The 22,891-nt window shown below is 50.0% G+C and overlaps 1 protein-coding gene across 1 annotated transcript; it reads right to left on the bottom strand.

Moving 5' to 3' along the window:
• Positions 1 to 706: 706 nt before the first annotated feature.
• Positions 707 to 21,327, bottom strand: CDA (cytidine deaminase). The gene is made up of 4 exons (XM_082616123.1): positions 21,145 to 21,327; positions 10,334 to 10,445; positions 4,712 to 4,769; positions 707 to 1,237 (listed from the first exon to the last, which is right to left on the bottom strand). Exons 1-4 carry the CDS (start codon positions 21,296 to 21,298, stop codon positions 1,121 to 1,123), a joined length of 441 nt encoding a protein of 146 aa, XP_082472249.1. The 5' UTR covers positions 21,299 to 21,327; the 3' UTR covers positions 707 to 1,120.
• Positions 21,328 to 22,891: the final 1,564 nt, after the last annotated feature.

Raw genomic sequence — 22,891 nt, 5'->3', positions numbered from 1 at the left:
ATCAGACTGCAAGTTTCTCAAGGGCAGAGACTGTTTCTTATACATCTTTCTCTCTGCAGTATTTGGCATATAAAAGAGACTCAGTAAATAAAGGCAGCCAGACATCAGCTGTGGGAGAATGGAAAAAACACTCAGAGTCAGACAGACCTGGTTCAAATTCCAGATCTACCACATCACAGCGTGTGGCAAAGAGCAGGCACTGTTTCTAGGCCATAGTGGGAGTTACAGGACCTGAATTCTGGTTTGAATTTTGCTGCAGTCCTAAAGCAAGTTACTCAACCAGGGCCCTCATCTGGAAGAAGGGGGAGATAGCTACTTCGCCGAGTTGTCAAGTACTTTAAATACAGAATAATCCACGCAAAAGTACTTGACACAGAGTAGGTCCTCACAGAGACATTTGCTATGCTGTCTAGACAAACTCACGCCTCCCCCTTTATACTTGGGGGTGAAAGCATCCAGTGCCCGGGTCTAACTGAGCCCAGAATGACTCTAGAAATGGCCGTTGGCAGTAAGATCCAGCCCAGCGGCCTCCCATCTGGAGAAGGCAGGGGCAGGAAGCCTAAAAACTCAGCTCTCCACACCAGCTACACAGGTCCAAGGTGCCTGTTTCCTCTCCCAGAAGAAAGAATCCAGGTCTTTCTATAGACAAATCACCCTGCCCCTCCTAAGAGCTACACAAGAATTAAGACAGAGCAAAACCGTGCTCTTCCGAATCAGTATGTTCTGTAATGTTTATAATTAGAAAAGTCGCTCAGAGCAGGATAGAACCTTAGATAGGATAGAACCAAGCAGGATAGCACAGACTTGGCTGGAATTTGAAAGAGGGCCCACAGGAAGGAAGAGAGGGACGGGGTGTTCTGAGTCCTAGGGAGGACAAGGAGGGTTGCAAGGAGGGGCTGTGGCCCAGGCTGGAAGGAAACCCTGTATCACTTCAGTAGAAACCCCAGTGCTTGAGTGCAATTTGTAAAAGTCATCTCTGCCCAGCGCCTGTGGGGTTGGGGACCACTAGGCAGGCGTCCCCAGGTCTGTGAGTACGTCTTCATGAAGTTCTCTGGGTGGCTGTCCCCTTAAGCACGTGTGGGAACCCAGGGTCTCCCAGGCGGTGGGTGTTCCCCATCCCTCACTGGATCTTCTGCAGGTCCTCGGGCCCAAAGGAGGCAGGCAGCAGCTCCTGGACTGTCCTGACAATGTACGTGCCATCCGGCTTGGTCATGTAGACAGCCCAGTCAGTGCCAAACTGGAAAAGAGACAAAGCCAGTGTGAGGGAAGCAGTGTGGCCAAGGGGTGAGGGCCGAGGGCTGACCTGGGTTTGAATCTGGCTCTACCTCTTACTGTCTAACATGCCTCTCTGTACCTCGGTTTTCTCACCTGTAAAATGGGAATGACAATAATCATACCTGGTGCATAGAGCTTGAGGGAGGAGCCCATGAAAGATGGCACTAGGCAGTTAGCACAGTGCTTGCACATTGCTAATGGGCAATCAATGCTCCATTCTCTGATTAAGGACTCACCCAGGGCTTTACAAGAACAATATCTAACCCCTGGGGCCAGATCCCCTCCTGCTGTGAAAAAGAACAACTAATATCTGCTTCCCTTAGAGCCTCTCGATAAGTCCTGACAACCAGGAGAGGTGGCATGCCTGCCTCATCACACACCCGACATTGAACATGCAGGATTTCGCCATCTACCCTTTGAGGGAGGGGGATATTATCCCCATTTTACTGATGAGGAAACTGAGGTTTTGCAGGGTAACGTCAGGAAAGCAGAGTTTTAGCCCAAATCTGTGTCCCCATCTTTCTCTTACATAACAGGAGCTACCACTTGCTGGCTGTGTGATGTGGGGCAAATGATTAAACTCTTTGGGTCTCTGTGTGTGTCTTGATCTGTGAAGTGGTTTTAGAGACAAAAGACTTATTAGGCAGGAAGATAGGTGTCCTAGGTGGAGAGTTAAATCAGCTGTGGTGTAATGGAGAGAGTCCTGGAGTTGGAGTTGACAGCCCAAGGCTCTGCCTGGCCAGTGTTGAGTCCTGGAGGTGCCTGCACGCAGTGCCTGGCACATAGTAAATACTCCATCAATGGAAGCCATTCCTACTGATGACTTGCGCTTCCTAGTGACCTCTCAGCTTTGCTGCCTGCTGTTCACGCTTCAGTCTGAATCACCAAGTTATTACCAGGGACAATCCGTCTCTGGCTTTTTATTTTATTTTACTTTATTATTATCTTTTTTAAATTTAATTTTATTTATTTTTTTATACAGCAGGTTCTTATTAGTTATCCATTTTATACATATTAGTGTATACATGTCAATCCCAATCTCCCAATTCATCTCCCCCCACCGCCACTTTCTCCCCTTGGTGTCCATACATTTGTTCTCTACATCTGTGTCTCTATTTCTGTCCTGCAAACCGGTTCATCTGTACCATTTTTCTAGGTTCCACATATATGCATTAATATACGATATTTGTTTTTCTCTTTCTGACTTACTTCACTCTATGACAGTCTCTAGATCCATCCGTGTCTCTACAAATGACCCAATTTCGTTCCTTTTTCTGGGTTTTTAAAATTAATGTTTTAAGGGAGGAAATTTTTCTGCTTGGCGGGCTCTGCCTGAGGGTATGGGTGAGAGTTGAGTGGAGGTGAGTTTAAGCACCAGGTCCCTGGCCCCCAAGCTTCAGCTCTTATTATTTGCATTTTGGTTTCAGTTTTGCCTCTCCCTCCTTCAGCTCTTCCATTCCCCTTCTCTCATCTGCCAGCATCTAATCTGTTTGGAGAAAACAGCAATAAGCAATTAGACGGAGGCAGGGCCTCGGGGGTCAGGGAGTTGGCACTCGGATGTGCTTTCCTTATGTGGCCTTGCACATGCCATGGTGCTGGGCAGCCACTCGTGCCCCTCTAACGGGAGATGAAGTGCCTATTGTGAATTCAGTGCCTTGGTGGTGGCATTTTTCATCTGGATTTGGGACATGAGTTCTGCTAATTGTGCCTGATTTTCAGTCCTGGCAAGAAGCAGAAGGAGAACGGAGATGTTTGCATGTTCGAGAGATGCTTTGAAACCCCCAAGGCACAAAAGCAAAACTGAAGCAAGCCCCACTTCCCCCCATTTCAGATAGCTCCCAGAGCAGAAGCCCCCATGGAACAAGCACGTCCTATTCTGCAAAGCATCATTATATCTCCACTGGGGCCGAAAATAATTTGTTCCATTTATAGGACCGTAAAGGCAGGGAGGCTTCCGGGGGGAGTGTGGGCTTTGCAGTCAGCCTGAACTGCCGTGAATGCCAGCTCTCCACTGACCGGCTGCATGTCCTTCAGCAGGTCTTTTCACTTCTCTGAGAAATGGGGATAATGACGCACACTTCCCTCCAGGTGGGGGGTGGAGATTAAATGAGACGCTGTATTTACAGGGGCCAATGACGTCACATCAGAGCCCAAGGGCCTGGGAATTCTTTAAACTTGTGGCTTTAGCCTCTGGGGACTCTGGGGGACACAGGCCCCTTTGCGAGCCCACCAAAGCCACGGACATCCCCCCTCCCCCAATGTATGTTTACACATCAAAAACTTCACATAGCCCAGATTCAGAAGCCACGACCAAATCCACCCCTTTGTTTTCAGGACTGAAGAAACTGAAGTCTTCCACCAAGAAGATCTTTGTAAAAAGTACATCACATCCTTTAAGTCCCCTCTTAAAAACAACCCGTGAATTCCCTTTATTCTTTTCTTCCCCCAACTTTTGTTTTAATGTCGTAAAATCATTTTAACCATTTTTAAGTGTACGATTCAGTTCTTGTTATTCTTGGAATAAAACATACCCTCCATTCATGGCCTACTGCGTGATCTGGTCCCTGCCCACCCCTCTGACTTCACCTCCTATCACCACGCCCCCCAACCCCTGCCCCCGTGTTCTAGCCTCTTCGTCCTTCATACGACTCCTCCAACTCACCAAGTATATGGGCGTTAAACTTGCTGTTTCCTCTGCCTGGAAACCTCTAGACCTCGGTCTGCCTCATCTTTTCTCATGATTTATATCTCTGCTCAAATGCCGTCTTCCAAGAGGGGCCCTTCCTGGCCATCTAAAGCAGGGGGTTGGCAAACTTTTTTCCATAAAGGGCCAAGTAGTCAACAGTTTAGGCCTTGCGGGCCATAAGGTCCATGTTGTAACTCCTCATCTCTCCTGCGGTAGAACCAAAGCAGCCAGAGACAACGTGTGAGTGAGTGGGCGTGCCTGCGTGCCAATAAAACTTTATTTACAATAACAAGCAGCAGTCTGGATTTGCCCCTGGGCTGCTGTTTGCTGCTCTGACACTGATCTAGAGTCAGCTGCCCCTTCTGTCACTCTCGACTCCTTTTTTCTGCGTTCTTTTCTCTGTAGCCCTCACCCCTCCCAGAAACTCTACTGTTGATTTATTTTGCTCCTTGTTTGTCTGTCTCCTGCACTAGACTGTAAAGTCTGTGAGTGCAGGGCCTGGCCTGTCTTTTCACTGCTGTCTCCCCAGAGCAAGGTCAATGCCCAGCACAGAGCAGACACTCAGTAAGTATTTGTTGAATGAAAGGATAATTTCCAGTGATTCACGCAGGCTTGGGAAGGCCTTAGGAATCAGCCAACCCAGCAAACAGGACAGTTGCTGTGTCTCCTCGCTGGCAGCTTGGCTCAGCTCCCAAGGCCTGGGGAAGAGCAGGGAGGCATCCGTTCCAGAAAGAAAGGGAAGCTGCTTACCTCTCTCATGACCTGCCGGCAGGCCCCACATGGAGAGATAAAATCATCTTGCAAGTCACTGCGGAAGCAGAGAATCAAACACGGATCAGTCTCTTCGGAGGCCAGAGGGCAATTGCTAAACTTCAGGCCCCAAGTCCTGCCCGCCTCCAGATTAAGTCAAATCCCACCAGGCAGTTCCTGGTTCACAGGTGTGCTGCGTCCTAGAGGCTGAGAAGAAGCGCACAGAGCTTTCCGCACTTGCAGGAGGCAAGGCCATGGGCAGGACCATTACTTTCATCAGTGAGTTCAGTAAACGTTTAGTGAGCACTTACTCTCACCAACGCCCCAGGGACACAAAGGTTAAGGAGACTTGGTCTCTGGCCTTCAGGAGATTGCTCAGCCCAGTGGGTGACGTAGAAAACTAGATGAGTTATCATTTCAAACAAAATGCAGTAAGAATGCATGGTAACTAGGAGACCCTCCCTGACTAGGGAGGGAGAGAATGTTTTATGGTGGAGGTGGCATTTGGCCCAGTCCTTGGAGGAAGTGTAGAGTTCACACGTCACCATTAGTCAGCACCTGCTCTGCCCCAAGCTCTTTACCAGGAACTCGACAGACATTATTTCATTTAATTCTCACTATAACCTGAGTGTCAGAATGACCATTTTACCTTCAAGAACGTATATTCAGTGAGATGAAGTAACAGAGTGCTACTCTGAAGCTCTGGGGTTTTCTGTGTTGCAGGCAAGGGATGTAGTATGTGCAAAGGCCCTGAGACATATGTGAGTCAACGAGAAAACTGGGCTCCCTGCATCGGAGAAAGTCAGAGAAAAGAAGCTTACAGCCAAGGGGCTGTCTCTGAGAGTGAAGGCACCTGAAGGCAGTCCTCCAGCCCTGAGCAGGACAAAGGATGGTGTTTAAAGAAAGAGTAAACTGTAAGAGCCTCCAAGCCTGATGAAGCCCCAGAGGTTAGGCCAGTGGCTACCACCATCCTTGCTCTTCTGAGACCCACAGCTCTGTGATACCTCTGGACTATTACAGCATTTAAAATTTGGTTCTTGATCAGCTCTTCCTTTTGCTAACTACGTGTGACTTTGACCAAGTCATTTTAACCCATGCAGGGGTCATTTCTTTGCCTATAAAATGTGGGGAATAATGTCCTCCACTTTGTAGGAATGCTTAGAAGATAAAATGAGATCAGCTGTGCAAAGTCCTTGGTAAACTTTAGAATGCTATACACGCATTGTTATCACCTCTGCTAATCACTGGCACTCTTCCTTCACATATATAAGCTCTGTCATAATTTTAGTACCTTGTCATATACAGTTTTATTACATACTGTGTGCTTTATGTACTATTGTATAATTAATTTACCTTATTGTGTATTAACGATAATTATCATATTGTTTAATAGGTGCCTAGAATGTGCCAGGCATCCTCCGAAGTACTTTATAGTCATTATCACATGTTAATCGACAGACATTTATTTATTGAGCACCTACTATGTGCCAGGCACTGTCAGTGCTGGGGATACAGCAGTGAACAAACCAGGTAAAATTCACTGTTCTCAGGAGTTTTTGACTAGTGAGATGAGCCAGATAACCAACCAACCAATAAACCAACCAGTCAACCATGTATCAAGTGGAGACAGAGACAGATGCTATGCATTGAATAAAGCAGCTGAGGGGAGAGAGAGTGGAGGGGTGCTATTTTATATTTAATCCTCATGACAGCTCCCTTTTACATGTGGAGGTCCAGTCAAAGAAAGCTTCTGCTCATGGCAAGGTGGGTCCTCTCTGAACACACTCTCAGCTTCAGAGTGATCCCATGGGAACGTGAGAGGGTGGAGACCCCTGCCCAGGAGGCACCCTGAGCCAACTTAACCCATCTGGTTGCCAGGTGACCGATGTTGCAGCCAGAGCCTCTCATCAGCTCTTTGGAGGCTGGACTCTGTTATTTTATTTATTTATTTATTTATTTGCGGTATGAGGGCCTCTCACTGTTGTGGCCTCTCCCGTTGCGGAGCACAGGCTCTGGATGCGCAGGCTTAGCGGCCATGGCTCACGGGCCCAGCTGCTCCGCGGCATGTGGGATCCTCCTGGACCGGGGCACAAACCCGCGTCCCCTGCATCGGCAGGTGGACTCTCAACCACTGCGCCACCAGGGAAGCCCTCTGTTATTTTTTATTTCATTGCACACATGTTGGCTCAGAGTTTGCTCTATGATAGGCAAGCATGGGAGGGAGCAACAAAGGCCAATCAGAGAATCCCTGACTTCAAGGACCTTGCCATCTGGAAGGGAGATAAAATCTGCGTGCCAATGTCATAACTACAAGCAGACTGTGGTTAGGGTTACGGGAGAGGTGTTCTAAGTGAAATTCAGCCTCCCTTCCATGGCCTAGAAGGCCCTGTATGATCTGGCCCTTGCCAAGCTCACCACTTCCTTTCCCAATCTTGTGACATGCATGGCTAACTGCCCAAGGGACAGCCCCTTGGAGAGGGTGACCTGCACTGGGGTTTTCAAGGTGGGGTATGAACATGCATTCCACTGGAATGTTGGATTTGGTCTCAGGTTCAACCACCAAAAGTCACAAGATGGTACATCCTGGCAGCAGAGCTCTGAGAACTGGGAGACAGCTCAATAATAATGGTTTACACTTACATTGCACTTCTCTGGGCCAGGCACTGTGCTAAGGGCCACGTGTGTATTAACTCATTTAACCCCTTATAATCTTATAAGACAGGAACTATGTAGGTACTCTTACCATCTGCATGTTAAAGGTCATGAAAGGTGAAGTGACCTGCCCAAGGTCACAGAGCTGGTAACCAGGATTTGAACCCAGGATCACCTTGGGCACATTGCTTCAACAATCTGAGCCCAGCTCTTCTTCTGTAAAGTGGAGGAGAGTAATGCCTACTCAATTGCTCAATAAGTAAATGTCTGTCGATTAACATGTGATGATGACTGTAAGGTACTTCGGAGGATGCCTGGCGCATTCTAGGCACCTATTAAACAATATGATAATTATTGTTAATACACAATAAATAAGGGAGAAAGGGAAAGGGAGGAGAAAAGGTCCCCGTGCACCCAGGAACTTCTGGGATGCTTCCTCTCCCAAGCTTTTCATTCTTTCTCTTGGCTGGAATGTTGAGTAATGTTTAGGAGCCCAATGGGTAGGCATTACTCTCCTCCACTTTACAGAAGAAGAGCTGGGCTCAGATTGTTGAAGCAATGTGCCCAAGGTTAGTAGTGGAGAAGGATTTGAAACCAGGTCTCACTAACCCGGGAGCCTGGGCTCCTAAGCATTACTCAACATTCCAGCCAAGAGAAAGAATGAGAAGCTTGGGAGAAGAAGCAACCCAGAAGGTCCTGGGTGCACGGGGACCTTTTCTCCTCCCTTTCCCTTTCCCTTTCTCCCTCTCCGCTGCCCTTTGCCTCTTCCACCTTGTGCCGGGTGTTGACAGTTTCCTGTGGTCTGTGCTGACCTTAGTCACACACTGAGGCCAGCTCATCAGACTTGACAGGCTGGAAACCTATCGACTTTGACGATGACAGCTAGGACCCCAGTGGGGCAAGCTTATCTCTCTGTCAGCAAAATCCCACCTGAGCTGTGCACTTTCCACTTTACAGGTCTCGAGGGGGCCTCTCTGAGACTGTTCACACTCATCAATGTTAACAAGGGAGCTGGCACCTCCCATTCACCCTCTAAATCCACACTCTCAATTTAACAAATCATTAGCGCAGTAATGACTGCTTTTCTGGCTCGGGAATGCTGGCGCAGGCTGAGTACCCGGAGAGGAGCAGTTGGGTGCTGGAAAAATGCGGCTTTTGTGTAAACAAGGACATTTGCTAATCATCACTAACGAAACTCAGTCATGTTTTTTAAGAGTAGATAATGACCAAGAGAAAAAGCCTTTCATCTGGAACATTCTAAACAGAGCAGGGCCACCTTGCCATTATCCTTTTGTTGACTTTGGCCTCCTTTGCCCCAGAATATCATTATTTTCTTGGATCAGCTTTGAAATTGAGTTACCCCCACCCTCTTTTTATAAAGTGTAATTCACATCCTGGTCCCTGTTCGTCCGCACAAAATGTTCCCAGGGCGGCCTCATTTATTCCTCCTGAAGCCGGAGGGAAGCCAGGACAGACCTTGGTCACAGGGAGAGCTCTCGGAAGCTGGGGCCCTTCTCCAGAAGTGCATCCTTGGCTTCCGTTACTCAGGGAAGAAAACCTTCGATAATGTGGACCACCTTGGGGGCCAGACTGAGGCCAAATTTAGGATCTTATTAAAGAAATGGGGGGACTTGCCTGGTGTCACAATGGTTAAGACTCCACTCTCCCAATGCAGGGGGCCTGGTCAGGGAACTAGATCCCACATGCATGCCACAACTAAGAGTTCGCACGTTGCAACTAAGGGGCCCGCCTGCCGCAACTAAGACCCGGCTCAACCAAATAAAAATAAATAAATATTAAAATAAAAAAAAAAAAGAAATGGGGGCTGGTTTCTGTCACACAGACGCCATAGGCCTTGCTCTCAGACCCTACATTTCTGCCAGAAAGGTCCTGCATCTCCACCACAATGAAGAGATCATTTACACCTAGTCCATGACCCATGCACCCAGATGTCCCTGAAGACCAACACTTGGTCAGCTTTGCAGTCTCTTTCGGGGTGGATTCAAAACTTCCCAAGTTATTTTCCTTGCACTGTTATCTTGCTACGAGAACTCTCTCTCATAGACAATGCAACAGTACACACAGAAACAATTCGTCATTAAATCAGAAACGTAATGGGGTCCAAATTAATAAAAGAGCCCATTCACATGCTTTGAATCCTGAAGCCACTGAGTCTGGGTCCAGGGCCAGTAAGAACTCAACGAATTCCCTTTGCGGGCACACACGTGGGAACTTGGATAATTATGCCTGGGGCCTGTAGAGAGAGTTAATAAGTGCTCTTGTTCAGCCAGAACCTGGGCTGGAATCTGATCAGTTCAGACCATAGCCTGGGTTTGCCTGGGTGTCACCCCACCAGCTTGTCCTTTTATCCTGGTTCTTGCACCTAGTGGTGACTGATGCCAAGTGAAGGAGCTGGCACAGTGAAGGACGGATCTCAGTATCAGCTCAAGAGCAGGGAAGAAGGTTTCCTTTCCTGGCACAGCATGGCACAGTGGAATGAGCCCTGGAGTCAGACTCTAGATATGTATCTGTCCCAGCTTCGCCACTAATTCCTAGGAAGGTTGCTCATTGTCTCTGGGTCTCAGTTTCTTCAACTGTAAAATGGGTATAGTGGCCAGGCAAGTCTATACCAGGTGATTTTTAGGTCCCTCTAGCTTTGTTTCTATGCTGCCTTTCTATTGTATCTTATAGGAATTCTGTTGTGTTTTGCGCTTTTATTAGAACAAAAGCATGCCTGCCTTTGTCTTAGAGTTGTCTTGCTTATTTACCTGCTCTTCAGGCTCACCAAGGACAGAGTTCATTTCTTATTTATCTTCTACCCTCAGCACTCAGCCCAGCCCTAGAGTGCCCCACACCACAGGAAGCGCAGTATAAACACGTTAGATGAATGAATGGATGAATAACTGGTGTGTGGTGGATGTTGGCTGAATAGATGAATGAATATTGCTGTGAGCAGCCTTTCCCACTCACCTGGAGATAGCGATTGCCCTGAACTCTTTGTACCCTTCTGAGATGGCCTTCTGGATGGCGGTTCGTTCAGCACAGGCGCCCAGTGGGTAGCAGGCATTTTCTATGTTGCACCCTGAGAAGAGAGGAGAGCCCAGTGCTATTTGCAGCAGAGCCACTTCCTGTTGTATGTGTGGAGTAAGAGGCTTGCCCCATTCCAGTGCTGGGAGGGACCTGCTTCTAGGAACAAGGTGCGGGCAAGGAGAGGGCAACTTGACCAGAAGCATTGGGAGACTCCGTGACCCACTGGTGCAGTGGTTTTTCCCAAGAGCCTCCCACTCTCATCACTTATCTGATGCCTGCATTTCGAAGCACAGCCTGGAAGCAGGGGCAGCATCACAGGGCAGATTAACTCAGCCTCATCTCCCCATCAGAGGTCAGGTCAGGGCCAAGGGAGATGCCAAGGCGTAAGAAGAGGAGCAGAGCCCCCCACCCTGGGTCTCAGAGACAGAAGCCACAGGGTGGGGTGCGGTGGTGATCCTGATTCAAAGATTGCACCCGAGTAAAAAAAATTTTTTTTTTTTAAATAATTTTTGGCCATGCAGCACGGCGCGGCATGTGGGATCGTGATTCCCCGACCAGGGATTGAACTTGTGGCCCCTGCAGTGGAAGCGTGGAGTCTTAACCACTGGACCGACGGCCAGGGAAGTCTCCAAAATTTTTGGTGTGAATACCAGCTGTCAGAGTTCAACCAGGGTTCTCTGTGAGTTGTATTGCAAAACAAAACTGTCAAAACCAACAAACTAACAAACAAAAGCTCTCAAGCTTTGCGAAAGATGTTTGTGATTGCACAAAGGGATTTCACCCCAGGGGCGTTCTCTGGAGTGTTCCTGGGGACAATGGGCAAGGGCTGCTCCCAGGTGACAAAGCACTGGCATAGCCAGATTGGCTGACTAACAGACTCTGCATTTTCAGGGAGGTGAGGCCATGAACCAATGGCCACAGGAGCTGGGCTTTCCCCTGACCATCAGGGTGTCTTATTCAGTATGTCACTCTTCATAGCTTGCCCTTCTCCCTGAGGCAGGATATTCATTGTTCCCTAGTATTCATTTTCTCCTTCTTCCTTTAAGTAATACAAGTGATTCCCATTCCCATATGGCTGATCACATGGCCACTCAGAGACTATATTTCCCAGCCTCCCTTGCAGCAGAGTACGGCCATGTGACTAAGTTTTGGCTAATGGGATGTGGCCCAAAGTGAGGTAGGAAACTTCTGGATCACATCTTTTGTAAAGAGACTGCTTGCCCTTTACTTTCTTTCTTTCCCCCTCCATAGGCTGGGTTGGGGTGGGACAGCTTTGACCACGCGCTTTATGTTCATAGGGACGGAGGAGCAACAGCACAGAAGGACCCTGGGACCGTGGCCAACTCCGAATCATCATGTGAGAGAAAAAGAGAATTCTGTCAGGTATGAGTCATGGTATTTGGGGATATTTTTGTTACAGTAATTTAAACTGTATCTAACTAAAACAGAAATTTGTGCTAAAAATAAGATGTAGCTTTGACCACAAAAGAAAAAAAATGTGGCCTTGGCTTAGCAGTTGGGCAATGTGAAAGAAAAAACAGATGTGGCAAGATGGAAAGCTGATGGCCCTTGCTACTCTGTGGCAGATTATTTGGTCAAACCCCACCTTGCAATAACCTGGAAGGCAAACCATGGTACACACTCTTAGGACTTTTCTACCTAGCAATGTGAGTCAGCCCTGTGGCAAAGATCTGATGAAGGCTGTCATTTCCACCCAGTCATGGTTTCAGGTGCCTCAAGGTGGCCACCATTAAAACGAGGCAGCAAGGCTGGGCTGGGCAGGGAAGCCAGTTAGTCAACAAGGGAGTTGGCGGGCTTAAGAACTATTGCACAGAAAGGATTCTTGGGGTGTGCTACTCCTGTATGAAAGTGGAAGCAAACAGACCAGAAGGTTTCTACGTTTTTCATAGATTTGGATAGCCAGAGAAACCAAAAGTCTGGCCTACAAAAGCCTGTGATTGTTCAATTCCTAAAGAAATCAGGGGCCCCCAAGACTCCACCATCAGAAGTAAGTTGAGAGAGCTGTGTGCCCCCAAGGAGAGCATTCTCTCTGACACCCACTTCAGAGGTAAGGCTGAGGAGGATAATGGTCAAGGAAGAAGCTCCCAGAGGGCAAAGTCAGGGGCCCCAGTGGGCAGTGGACAAGGGGGTCACCCCCAGAGCAGAAAGGGGAGGCAAGGTGTACCCCAGGGCAGGGAGTTTTCACACTTCTTGCCCAGCAGGTCTGATAACTGCATGGACTGCTGGCCAACAGGTGTTCTATTTTCCTAATGGGAGATGTGATGACTGTTAGCCTTTCCTGCCCCACGTTGTATATGGCCAGAGTGGGTGTGAAGTTGGGGGGCAGATGATTATTTTTTAGTTTTCAGGCCACTGGATTAGCAAGGCCACACCCGACCTGAGAAGGTGGACTGTGCACCACCAAGGGATCCTGCTCTTAGAGCGGGATGCAGTGACTGGGTGGACTTTGGGTTGTCACCCTCAGAAAGTTCATAAGTGGGTCCTACATGTGGGAAGAAAGATGTACAGATACTTACAGGCCACAGGGGGTCTTGTGGCAAAGACTAATTGTTCCCAGTGTTCACACTCTCAATAGAATCCACAGGAGTTCAGTTGGGCACATGCCTACCCAGCTGGAGACTATGTTTCCCAGCCCCACTAGAAGCTTGGGGTAGTCCTATAGGGTTAGCCAATGGGATGTGAGTGGAAGTGTTGGCTGAAACCTGACCCACACTGGGCCAATCAGAGTTGAGCACCTGACCCACACTAGGCCAATCAGAGTTCTCCTCTGTGAGGGACCATCAGTCCCTCTCTAACAGCAGGAGTTGGGCCTGGGCCCAACTAGTTTCCCTTTTTTATGGAGAAGACCCATAGGAGGCAATGAAATGGACACTCAGATGAGAGATGGTGGGAAGAGTCTGGCCTCCTGATGCCAGTTGCCCTTGAGGCCCAGAAACACTCCAGCTCTGCCACCATTTAGTTATAGGAACCAATGCACCCTCCTTTTGCCTAAAGTAGTTAAAAAAATAGTATTCCTATCATTTGCAGCCTTACAGAAATCAGTTAATACAGTTGGGATACAGGACAGGGAGCCATCAGGGAGCTGCAACCATGAAAGGAGTGGTTGATATTTATCGACTGCCTACTTTGGCAAAGCATTTGTTCATATTCACATGTGAGTTACTGTAGCCTGGATAAGTGGCCCCTAAATGCTCAGGCTCTCTGCTAGGTCAGTGACAGTTAAATGAATAAATGAATGAGTCTTTCTTGCTCCCTACCTAGTCTCCCCAGCCAGGTTCCTGATGCCTGCTGGAAATGGCTTCCTTTAAACATACTCTTGCCTGCTCATACCTGCCTGCCCCTCCCACCTTTGCTGACCTGTGGACCTTGCTGCCTTTGACTTCTGCCTCTCCCAGAAGCAGAAGAGCTGCTCCCCACTCCACTTCCCGTCTAGCAACCCTCCCACCCCTGCCTCATCCCTGACTCAGGGACACGTTTCCCATTAGACGTGATTCACATAAATCTTGAGTTTTGCTGATGTGATGTTAAAGCAAATTGCCAGACTGCAAAGGGCCCGGACTCTCAGGATGATTGCCTGTGTCTGCTTTTGAAGTTCACAATGACCTCATATAGAGAACTCTTCCTTTACTGTGTGTAAAAACTTCAACAGGCCACTTAAGGAGAGGGAGAGTTTGTTCTAGAAGGGAGTGCACTCACATACCCTACTGTTCAAATAGACTTTTGTAGAAAGATCCGGTAGGTTTTGTTCTGCCCTGGGACCCTTTGCCCTCCTGGCTCTGAAAGTTTGGGAAAGGGACTGAACTTCCTTGAGGCTCAGTGTCCTCATTTGTAAAATGAAGATGACAGCGCCTTCCTCGCAGGCCTCTAGTGAGAATGAGTTGAGATCGCGTGTGTAAAGCAATGAGCACAAAGCCTGGCACAGAGTAAGTGCTCAGCAGCTGGGGCTGCTGTTTTTTTGGTCTTTTTTGTTTTTTTTTTGCGGGCCTCTCACTGTTGCGGCCTCTCCCCTTGTGGACAGGCTCCGGACGCGCAGGCTCAGCGGCCATGGCTCACAGGCCCAGCTGCTCCGCGGCATGTGGGATCCTCCCAGACCGGGGCATGAACCCGTGTCCCCTGCATCGGCAGGCGGACTCTCAACCACTGTGCCACCAGGGAAGCCCTGGAGCTGCTGTTCTTAATTGCATGAAAGTCAAGGCTTTGGTGGTGGAAGGCCTGTATGACTGAGCTTCTCTGTTCCTCCCAGACAAGGTGTCACAGTGGCCCTGTCTCTGTCCTTCAGGCAACTTTGAAATCCTTTCCATGACTACAAGGCCCTCGTAATCTGGTGCCAACCTGCCTACCTCCTGGACCTCAACTCCTTTTGCTTTCCAGCTGTTCCCCAAGTACATACCTGCCACAGGGCCTTTGCACCGGCTGTTCTAACTGCCTGGAACTCTCCTCCCCCTATAAGCACATGGCTCACTCTACCCAGGTCTCTGCTCAAACGTCATCTCCTCGGGAGAAGCCTTCCCTGATCACTCTATCTAAAATTGTTTCCTCCCCCCTCACCTCCCACCCTCTTAATCCATTTATCCTGCTTTAACACTTCACACTTTCCTGAAATGAATGTCTTTAATATCTAATTCCCCCATTATCCTCCAAGTAGAAATTCCTGAGGGCAGGGACTTTGTCTATATTGTACATTGCTGTATGCTCAGGGCCTGGAACAGCCAGTGTGCCCAGGGCCTAAAACAGTGAGGCCAGTGAGGCTCTCAGTTACTTATTATCGAAAGAGTGGAATTTCCCACTTTAGTGCTAAATCTCTGAGATACAAAGGAATAACTGTACGTGGGGCCTCTGGCAAGTTCAAGTGTAATTTCCAAGTCTTGCTTCTAAAAAAAAAAAAAGAGGAGGAGGAAGGGAGGAAGGAAACCCATAAACTGTTGATCCTGAAAGGCCAGACAATTTTGTTTTGCTTCCCTAAAGCCCAGAGCACAAAACGTCATCCGTACAGGCAAACCAACTCCATTCCCTGTGTTCCCTTCACTGACTCTGAAACACACAGGAGAGACGGGCTGGGATGGCACCAAGTTAGAAATCCGTAATCATGAGACCGGACCAGAAATAATACTACAATGATAGTGTTATTATTCCTCATTGCTTTCTTTTAATCTTTTCTTTAATTGCTCTCCTTTTATCTGCCAGACACCCGTGGAACACGTCACCTGCATTCTGTTGTTAACCTTGTTAACAACTCTGTAAGGCAGATCCTATTCTAACCCCATTTTACAGAGGGTAAGTCTGAGGTGGGGGTCAGGGAGTCAACTCACATCCTGGCATGACAGATACAAAGAAGTGTCTTTCTCTGTGGCATTTCAGTGAGGCCATGTTCTGAGGAGGTTTGTTGCTTAAGGCAGGGCTGGAGTTGGATGTCATCGAGATATCAGCCGGGAAAGAAGTTCACAAGGAGGTGACTGGGACCCAGTCCCCCAGAGAAGAGAGCACTGCCGGAGAGCATGTCCCCCCTCTCTGCGTCCGCTCTGCCTTCCGAGGGATCTTAAGATTCGAGCAGGGGTTCATCACACTCGAGCAAGTGGGCCTCGGCATCTTCTGGAGGGCTTCTTAAAGATTTCTCAGCTCCACCCCTGGAGTTCCTGCTTTAGTAGTTCTGGGTTGGAGCCCGTTAACTGGCACTTCTAACAAGTTCCCAGGAGGTGCTGAGGCTGTGGGTCTGGGACCACACGTGGGAATCACTGGACTAGAGAACTGTCACGTTCACGTGCTTGAAGAAATACTCCACTCTCTCCATGTTCCTGCCTCTGCTGCAAATGCAACGCACAGTTTCACGAGTGCATTCCATTCCAACTCAGCTATAGAGTCGAGGGATTTTAGTGAAGCTCATCTTTGTAATAAGCTGCTTTCGAGTGACAGTGCAGGGGACCAGTGGACGAAGCTGGGGTGGGGGGCACAGCGGGAGCGAGGCGTGGAGGGTGGGCAGGGCTGTAAGGAGAGGAAGCTGGTTAGGGAAGCCTGCTTTGACTCACCTAGAAGTGCTATGGGTGGGGCCAGGAGCCTGCGTTTGGTCAAACGCTGTGGAGCGGGGCCATATAGAGCTCCAAAGGGTGGTCCTGGGGGAGAAAGGGATCCCAGGGAGGGAATCAGGGGCTGGTCGGGGGAAGAAAGATGAAGGATTAGGTTTAAAGGTTAAGCCAAGCCAAGTCGAATTCAGCAATTAACCAGGATGTCCTTAAACGTTTTTTTTCTGTTTTTTAACATGGCTTTTTTCCTCCCAAATTAATTACACATGATCCAGAAAAGTGCTCCCCCTGCCTCCCCGCCAAATGGCAAAGAAACATATGGAGTGCTGCAATCCCTCTGAAGAAAGGGAGAGACCGACCACCACCCCAAGATCATGAGCTGAAGAAGAGAAACTCCCCCGTCCCTTGGGTGATGCCCGCAGGGTGGTCCTCCATGAGTCTCCTCCACACCCTCCCACCCGGCAATCCACCATCGCTGGCTGAGCACCATCACGTGGGGGGCCCCGGGCTGACCTCGTCCCCCCACCCCCCTTGTGTCCCATCTTAACTCTTCTCTCTGTGTCCTCACTGTCCCTTCCCCCAGCATCTCTTTCTTCCCCGGTGAGCTCCTCCTCTCTCTGTCGCTCTCCCCACAGCAGTGACAGAAGGTAATTGTTGTCGTTATTAACTACCATCCTGGTGGCCCAGCTGCGAGGGGCACAAGGCCCTGGCCGGGGTCAGGGGTAATAGAGGAAATAAGATCATTATTATGAGATTGTGACAGCAAAGCTCTCAGACTTGCTTTTTTTTTTTTTTTTTTTTTTTTTTTTTTTTTTGCGGTACGCGGGCCTCTCACTGTTGTGGCCTCTCCCGCTGCAGAGCACAGGCTCTGGACGCGCAGGCTCAGCGGCCATGGCTCACGGGCCCAGCCGCTCCATGGCATGTGGGATCTTCCCGGACCGGGACACGAACCCGTATCCCCTGCATCGGCAGGCGGACTCTCAACCACTGCGCCACCAGGGAAGCCCGCAGACTTGCTTTTGAATTGGACAGAACACCAGCTGCCTCTGAGGGTGCAAACTCCACGGAGGCTGGTCTTTTGTTCAGCTGGAGACAGTTACAGAACTGGGCAGACGTGTCCCGCTATGAGTTGTAAACTCAGTGTCTAAGTTCAACTGTGCCCTCTCTGCCTCCTAATCGTCTCTAATTCACCCCCTGATGCCCTGTCAGGTTTCCTCTGGTTGTTCAAGGTCCCTCCTCTCCAAGCCCTGCCTCACCGCCATCTACCCTCTCTTTCCTTCTAAGTAAGGAGGTCCAGGGATTCTGGTAAATGCCCTCCATGTGTCCCCCCTCCTCAGCACAACTCTCTCTGCCCCCTTCTGTGTATCCACATATCCTCATGCAGCGAGGGGCAGCAGAAAGAGCAAGGAATTTGGAAGCAGATAAAACGGATCCTCAGTTATCTCATTGATAAAATGTGTGTTTGGCTCTTGGTTTGGTCTGCTTGGCACCTCTGCAGTCCTTCTTGTGGTAATAGACCCACCCACCCTGCACTGAGAAGGAATATGTGTGTGAATCAGCTGGCCCCATCATGCTACCCCATCACGACAACTGTGGTTGGCCCAGGGATGTGCATGTGATTGGAGATGGACCAATCAGAGCCCTTCCCTGGAATTTTTCCATCTCGAGCTCGTGGGCAAGAGTTCTGTCCTCTCTGCTTTTAAGGCTATAAGAATGTAAACTAGGGATGCCTGCACTCATGTTCCCTGATGCCTGGAGAAAGCCCACCTTTAGGATAAGAGAAAGAAACCAGCATCCAGAAGGCTAAAGAAGAGCGTGGTGGCATTTGAGTTCCTGGATCCAGCTGTCCCTGAGGCAAGACCTACCCTTGCCCATTGTGGTTCTGGTTGGTTTCTGGCATTTGCAACTCAAAGTGCTCTGACTAATGCATGTGACACTCATTGTCTCCTCTCATGTGGTGGCTGTGAGATTACAAAAGATCTTTCATAGAAGTGCTTAAGAGAATGCTTAATCCATTGTAGTTACTAATATGGCTGTTGGTCCCTGCCCACCATGTCCCCAGCACAATCCAACTCTGTCTCATCCTTTCCCTGGCCTCCGTGGCTGGAAATCCTAGAACCATGTTCCTTTCCTTTATTCTAATACTGCCCACCCTAGACCCAGTCCATTAGTCCTGTATAAGCCCTCTCAGATCTTTCCTTCTTCTTCATCCCATCTGCCACTGTCCTAGGCCAAACCACTCATTCACGCATTCAGCGAACTTTAACTATAGGCCAGGCAACATGCTGTCAGTGAGTAAGACAGACATTGTCCCCCTGACACTCTTTCCTCTGTCCCGGTCTTCCTTGTGTACCTGTCAGACTCATTGTCCTCAAACCCCACTTTCCTGTTACTCTTCTTGGCTCCCTACTTGCTACCTCATCAAATCTCAGTGTCTCTACCTGGCCTTCAGAAGTGCTCCACAATCTGCCTCCAAATCATCATCATCACCCCATTAACAGTAAAAGCAGCTGCCATTTGTGATATTCTTATTTTGGTCCAGAAACTGTGCTAAGCACTTTAGCTCCTTTAAAGGCATTAGCTCATTTAAAGCCTCACAAGCGGGGGTGAAATTCAACATCTTTAATGACTAATGCAACACAGGCACCAGCAATCAGGGAGGACCACCAGGCCAGAAACACCAGCTTTGTTCACAGCCATCCTGAAAGGCCGGTATTGTGATCTTCGGTTTACAGATGTGTAAGCTGAGACTCAGGAGGGTGAAGGGTCTTGCCCAGGGTCACACGGCTGAGAAACAGCAATGCCAGGATGCAAACCCAGGAGCCTGTAACTCCTCCAGGGCCTATACCCCATCCCATAAGAACTCCATAAATGCCCACCACATGACCCTTTTTCCGGTGACATCAGGTCCTTCCCCGCCCTTTAAATAGGCCACACCTCTGCTCACTTCATCCATTCTCTCCTACAATCATTGGTTGAGGCTCCCACTTTGAGCCATGGCCTGTGCAAGAGGAGGGGACCTCCGTGGGGGCAGGGACTGTCATTTCTGCTCACAGTGGTATCTCCAGCACCTGGTACATTACCTAGTAATTGGTGTTTGGCAAATATTTGTTGAATGAATAAATCAATGCAAGGGTGGGGAGGGCCCCTCTCTGTACACCAGCTGGAGGGGACATGGAAACGCTGGAAGGAATCAATGGCTGACTGCATGTTCAAGGCCCTGAGACATGGGGCAGTGTGGATTGCAACGTTGTTTTAGGTGGTGGTTAATGTTTAATGCTCATCTGAGCCCCCGGGCCAGGACTGAATTTCCACATGACACTCAGAGATTCTTTATTCCCCACAGGAAAGCAAACTTGGGAGTCAGGGGAGCTCTGGGTTCTCATCTCAGCTTGTGATCTTGGGCATTTAACCTCTCTGAGCCTCAGTTTGCTTCTCTGCAAAGGGCCGATATAATAACTGCCTTGAAAGACTGGAAAGGTTAGATGGATAACGTGAGTCACGGTCCTTCCCGCTGAAAGATGTTTAAGACCCAGGTGACTCGTGAAACCAGAACCAAAAAGACAAGAGATAAGATGAACCTCAAGGACAGCCCAGAGGGGCCACTATAGAGGGGGAGATGTGGCTCCCAGCCAGACTCGCAGCTGAGCAGTGGTGGAGGCAGGGGCTCACACCTGGCCCGGGGCTGCTAGGGGGTGCGGGTGTGGGCGGGGTTACCAATGAGAGGCACACAAGTGAGCCTCCGGTCCTTTAGCTGCTGCCTAAGTGGAAGGGGGACTCCTGGCAGCAGGGCTGGGGCTTCCCATCTATCACTCTGGGCCAATTCTCATCTGCCCTAGGGGCAGGGCGGTGATGGGAATGGGAGGGGGGAGGGGCACGGCTTCCCTGCCACCTCCACGCCCCGTTCCCCACTGTCCTAAAAGAGGATGTCCCTAAGCTTAGCAAAAACAAGTCTGAATTTTTGTTCAAGTGAGTTTTCTATAAAAACAACACACCAAAGAAAAGGAGCTTAGGAACAAATTAGTGCCAACTCAGATTCCTGTCCCTCCATCCCCAGGCCGGCACTCAGTGCTGGTTACCCAAACTCTGACTGCCTTCCTTCCCTTAAGACACTCTGTAAGGCCCACACCCCACTAAGGAGTAACCCCTGGATTCCTCAATTTCACCCCCAGCCATCCCCCTGGATGGTAGGTGACAGGAAGAAAGCAGGGCTTGAGGGACCCTAGCACTGGTCACAGCAACCTGTGTGACCTTGAGCAAGTCATGTCACCTCCGGACCTCAGTTTCTTCACTGAAAAATGGGCATAACACCTGGCTCAGTGCGTGGGCGGTGAGGACTTGCCTTGTAGCAGTGGAAGCCTTTGTAGGGTGCCAGACGTAGAGGAGGGCTCGGAAAGTGTTAACCTTCTCCCTCCCAGCTCAGGGACTGCAGATGCTCTGCGTTTAGGGCGCCCCTTTCTTGCTTCCCCTTCCCACTTCCTTCCCCATCTCTCCTCAACTTCCCAGTCCCCCAAGAACGGAAAGCCACTGGATTTGAGCAGCATATTCATCCTCACTGTCTGGGACAGCAAGCAGGGCAGGGGTGGGTGGCAGAGTTACAGGAGCGGCCCAGGGGAGAGGGGAGAGAGTGCCCTCCTTCCGCCCTTCCTTCTTGGCCTCCTCTGGCCTCCCACCCAGGCTGCCACGGAGGGGGACCCAAGGCACCGCCCTTACCCGAGAAGATCCTCCCGTCCCTGGTGAGCAGGGCGGCCCCCACGGGGAAACGACTGTAGGGGCAGTAGGCGGACTTCTTGGCCTCCCGGCTGGAGAGCAGCAGCTGCTGGATGTGCTCGGGCTCCAGGGCAGGGCTGAGACTCTTCTGGGCCATGTCGGTCCCCTGGGGCCCGCGGAGGAGCGGAAGGGGAGCTCCCAGCCAGTGTGGGCTGGGCCCCACCGCGACAGCAGCTCCTCCCCCGGGGTGTGTCCCTGCCTAGAGTCTCCCAGGTGCGTGCCTCTGGGGATGCTGGGCGGGGCCAGGTGAGGGAGAGGAGCCCCCCTTGGTTTGGGGACAGAGGGTGTGGTGTGTGTCCCAGTGTGGAAGGATGTCACTGTGTCCACGTGTGCTTCACACTCTCCCTTGGGGACCACTCCCACTGCTGCCAGACTGATGGGTGAGAGGGTCAGGGGATGGGTGCCACTGTGATCTCAGCTGGAGGGAACCTCTGAGATCATCTACTCAGGATGCCTCACTTGTTGTTGTTGTTGGCAAAATAGACATCGGGCTGCTGGTAAAAGAAACGAGTTTGCATCCTGGCTCCACTACTTCCCATAGGTACAACTGTTGGCAGGTGACGTGCCTGTCTGAGTCAGTTTCCTCATCAGTAGAGCGCAGTGGGGATAGTGACCATCTCTGTCCTGCATTCTAGGATTACAGAACAGCTCGAGCTTTGGAGTTTAACAGACCCTAGTTTGAATTCCAGTTCTGCCATTTATTAGCTGTATGACTTTGGGAAGTTAATACCACCTCTCTAAGCCTCAGTTTTCTCATCTGTAAAATGGGTGCACTAACAGTATCATGTAGCGTTTGTAGTGAGGATTGAATGAGATATAATTTGTTACAGTGAGCATGGTTGGAGGATCCCATGATGTCATGATGTGAGCATCCTTTGTGACTCCATGCAAATGGGGTTTTTGTCATTAAGTGACCTGGCCAAGATTACATAGGAAGGGCAGAACACTAGTCAGGGCATCCAGAGGCATCCAAATGTCGCCAGACCCGCAGCAAACAGGAGTGAACCTGCAGCTTCTCTTAGGGCTTAAATGGATGGTGTGGGGAAAGGGAAAGGGAGGGGAGGTGGGAAATGAAGCAGCATCTCCACGCCCTGCACGCTGACATCTCTGGGTTCTGCAGTGTAGCATCTTTGTGTCCTGAGCCTGGAGCTCTCAGCCACGTGGAGACACAGGCAAATACCCAGCTGTAGAGTCCCCTCTTCCCCTTCCCTCCCTTCCCTCCTTCAGATTCCCTACACCTCCTTTCCACACATTTGGCCCTCAGAGAAGCAGCTGGTTCCCTCCCCCTCTGTTGCACTCTCCTCCTGGATTTATACCTTCGGCATCTAGGCCAGTTTCCGGGATCTGAGGCAGGACTGGTGGAGGAAGCAGCGAGAGGGCTCTCCTGCCTCTTCTATCCCTGTACAGCCCAGGCACCCCAAAGGCCCTTCCCCCAAGGCTCGAGGAAAGAAAGTAAAGGATGTCCTGGGACCATGTGCACCCACTTGACATGGGAATAATTCTAAAGCTTTTGGTGGCCAAGTAGAATCACAATTGGGAAAAGACTTATGGTGCCCTGCTGGCCTGCCAGGCCTGTTAAGAGGCCTCACTAAGCAGCCCTGTATCTGTCCCCTGCCCTGTCTTGACTCACCCCAGCTCAGCTCAGCCCAGCCCTGCCCAGGCCAGGGGCTGGACTCCTTGGCTCCACGGT

Source organism: Mesoplodon mirus, assembly GCF_964341445.2.
Source record: "Mesoplodon mirus genome assembly, chromosome: 3".
Lineage (NCBI taxonomy): Eukaryota > Metazoa > Chordata > Mammalia > Artiodactyla > Ziphiidae > Mesoplodon > Mesoplodon mirus.
Note: the sequence above shows the minus strand (reverse complement) of the source record. Positions and strands in the feature narration are given on the sequence as shown.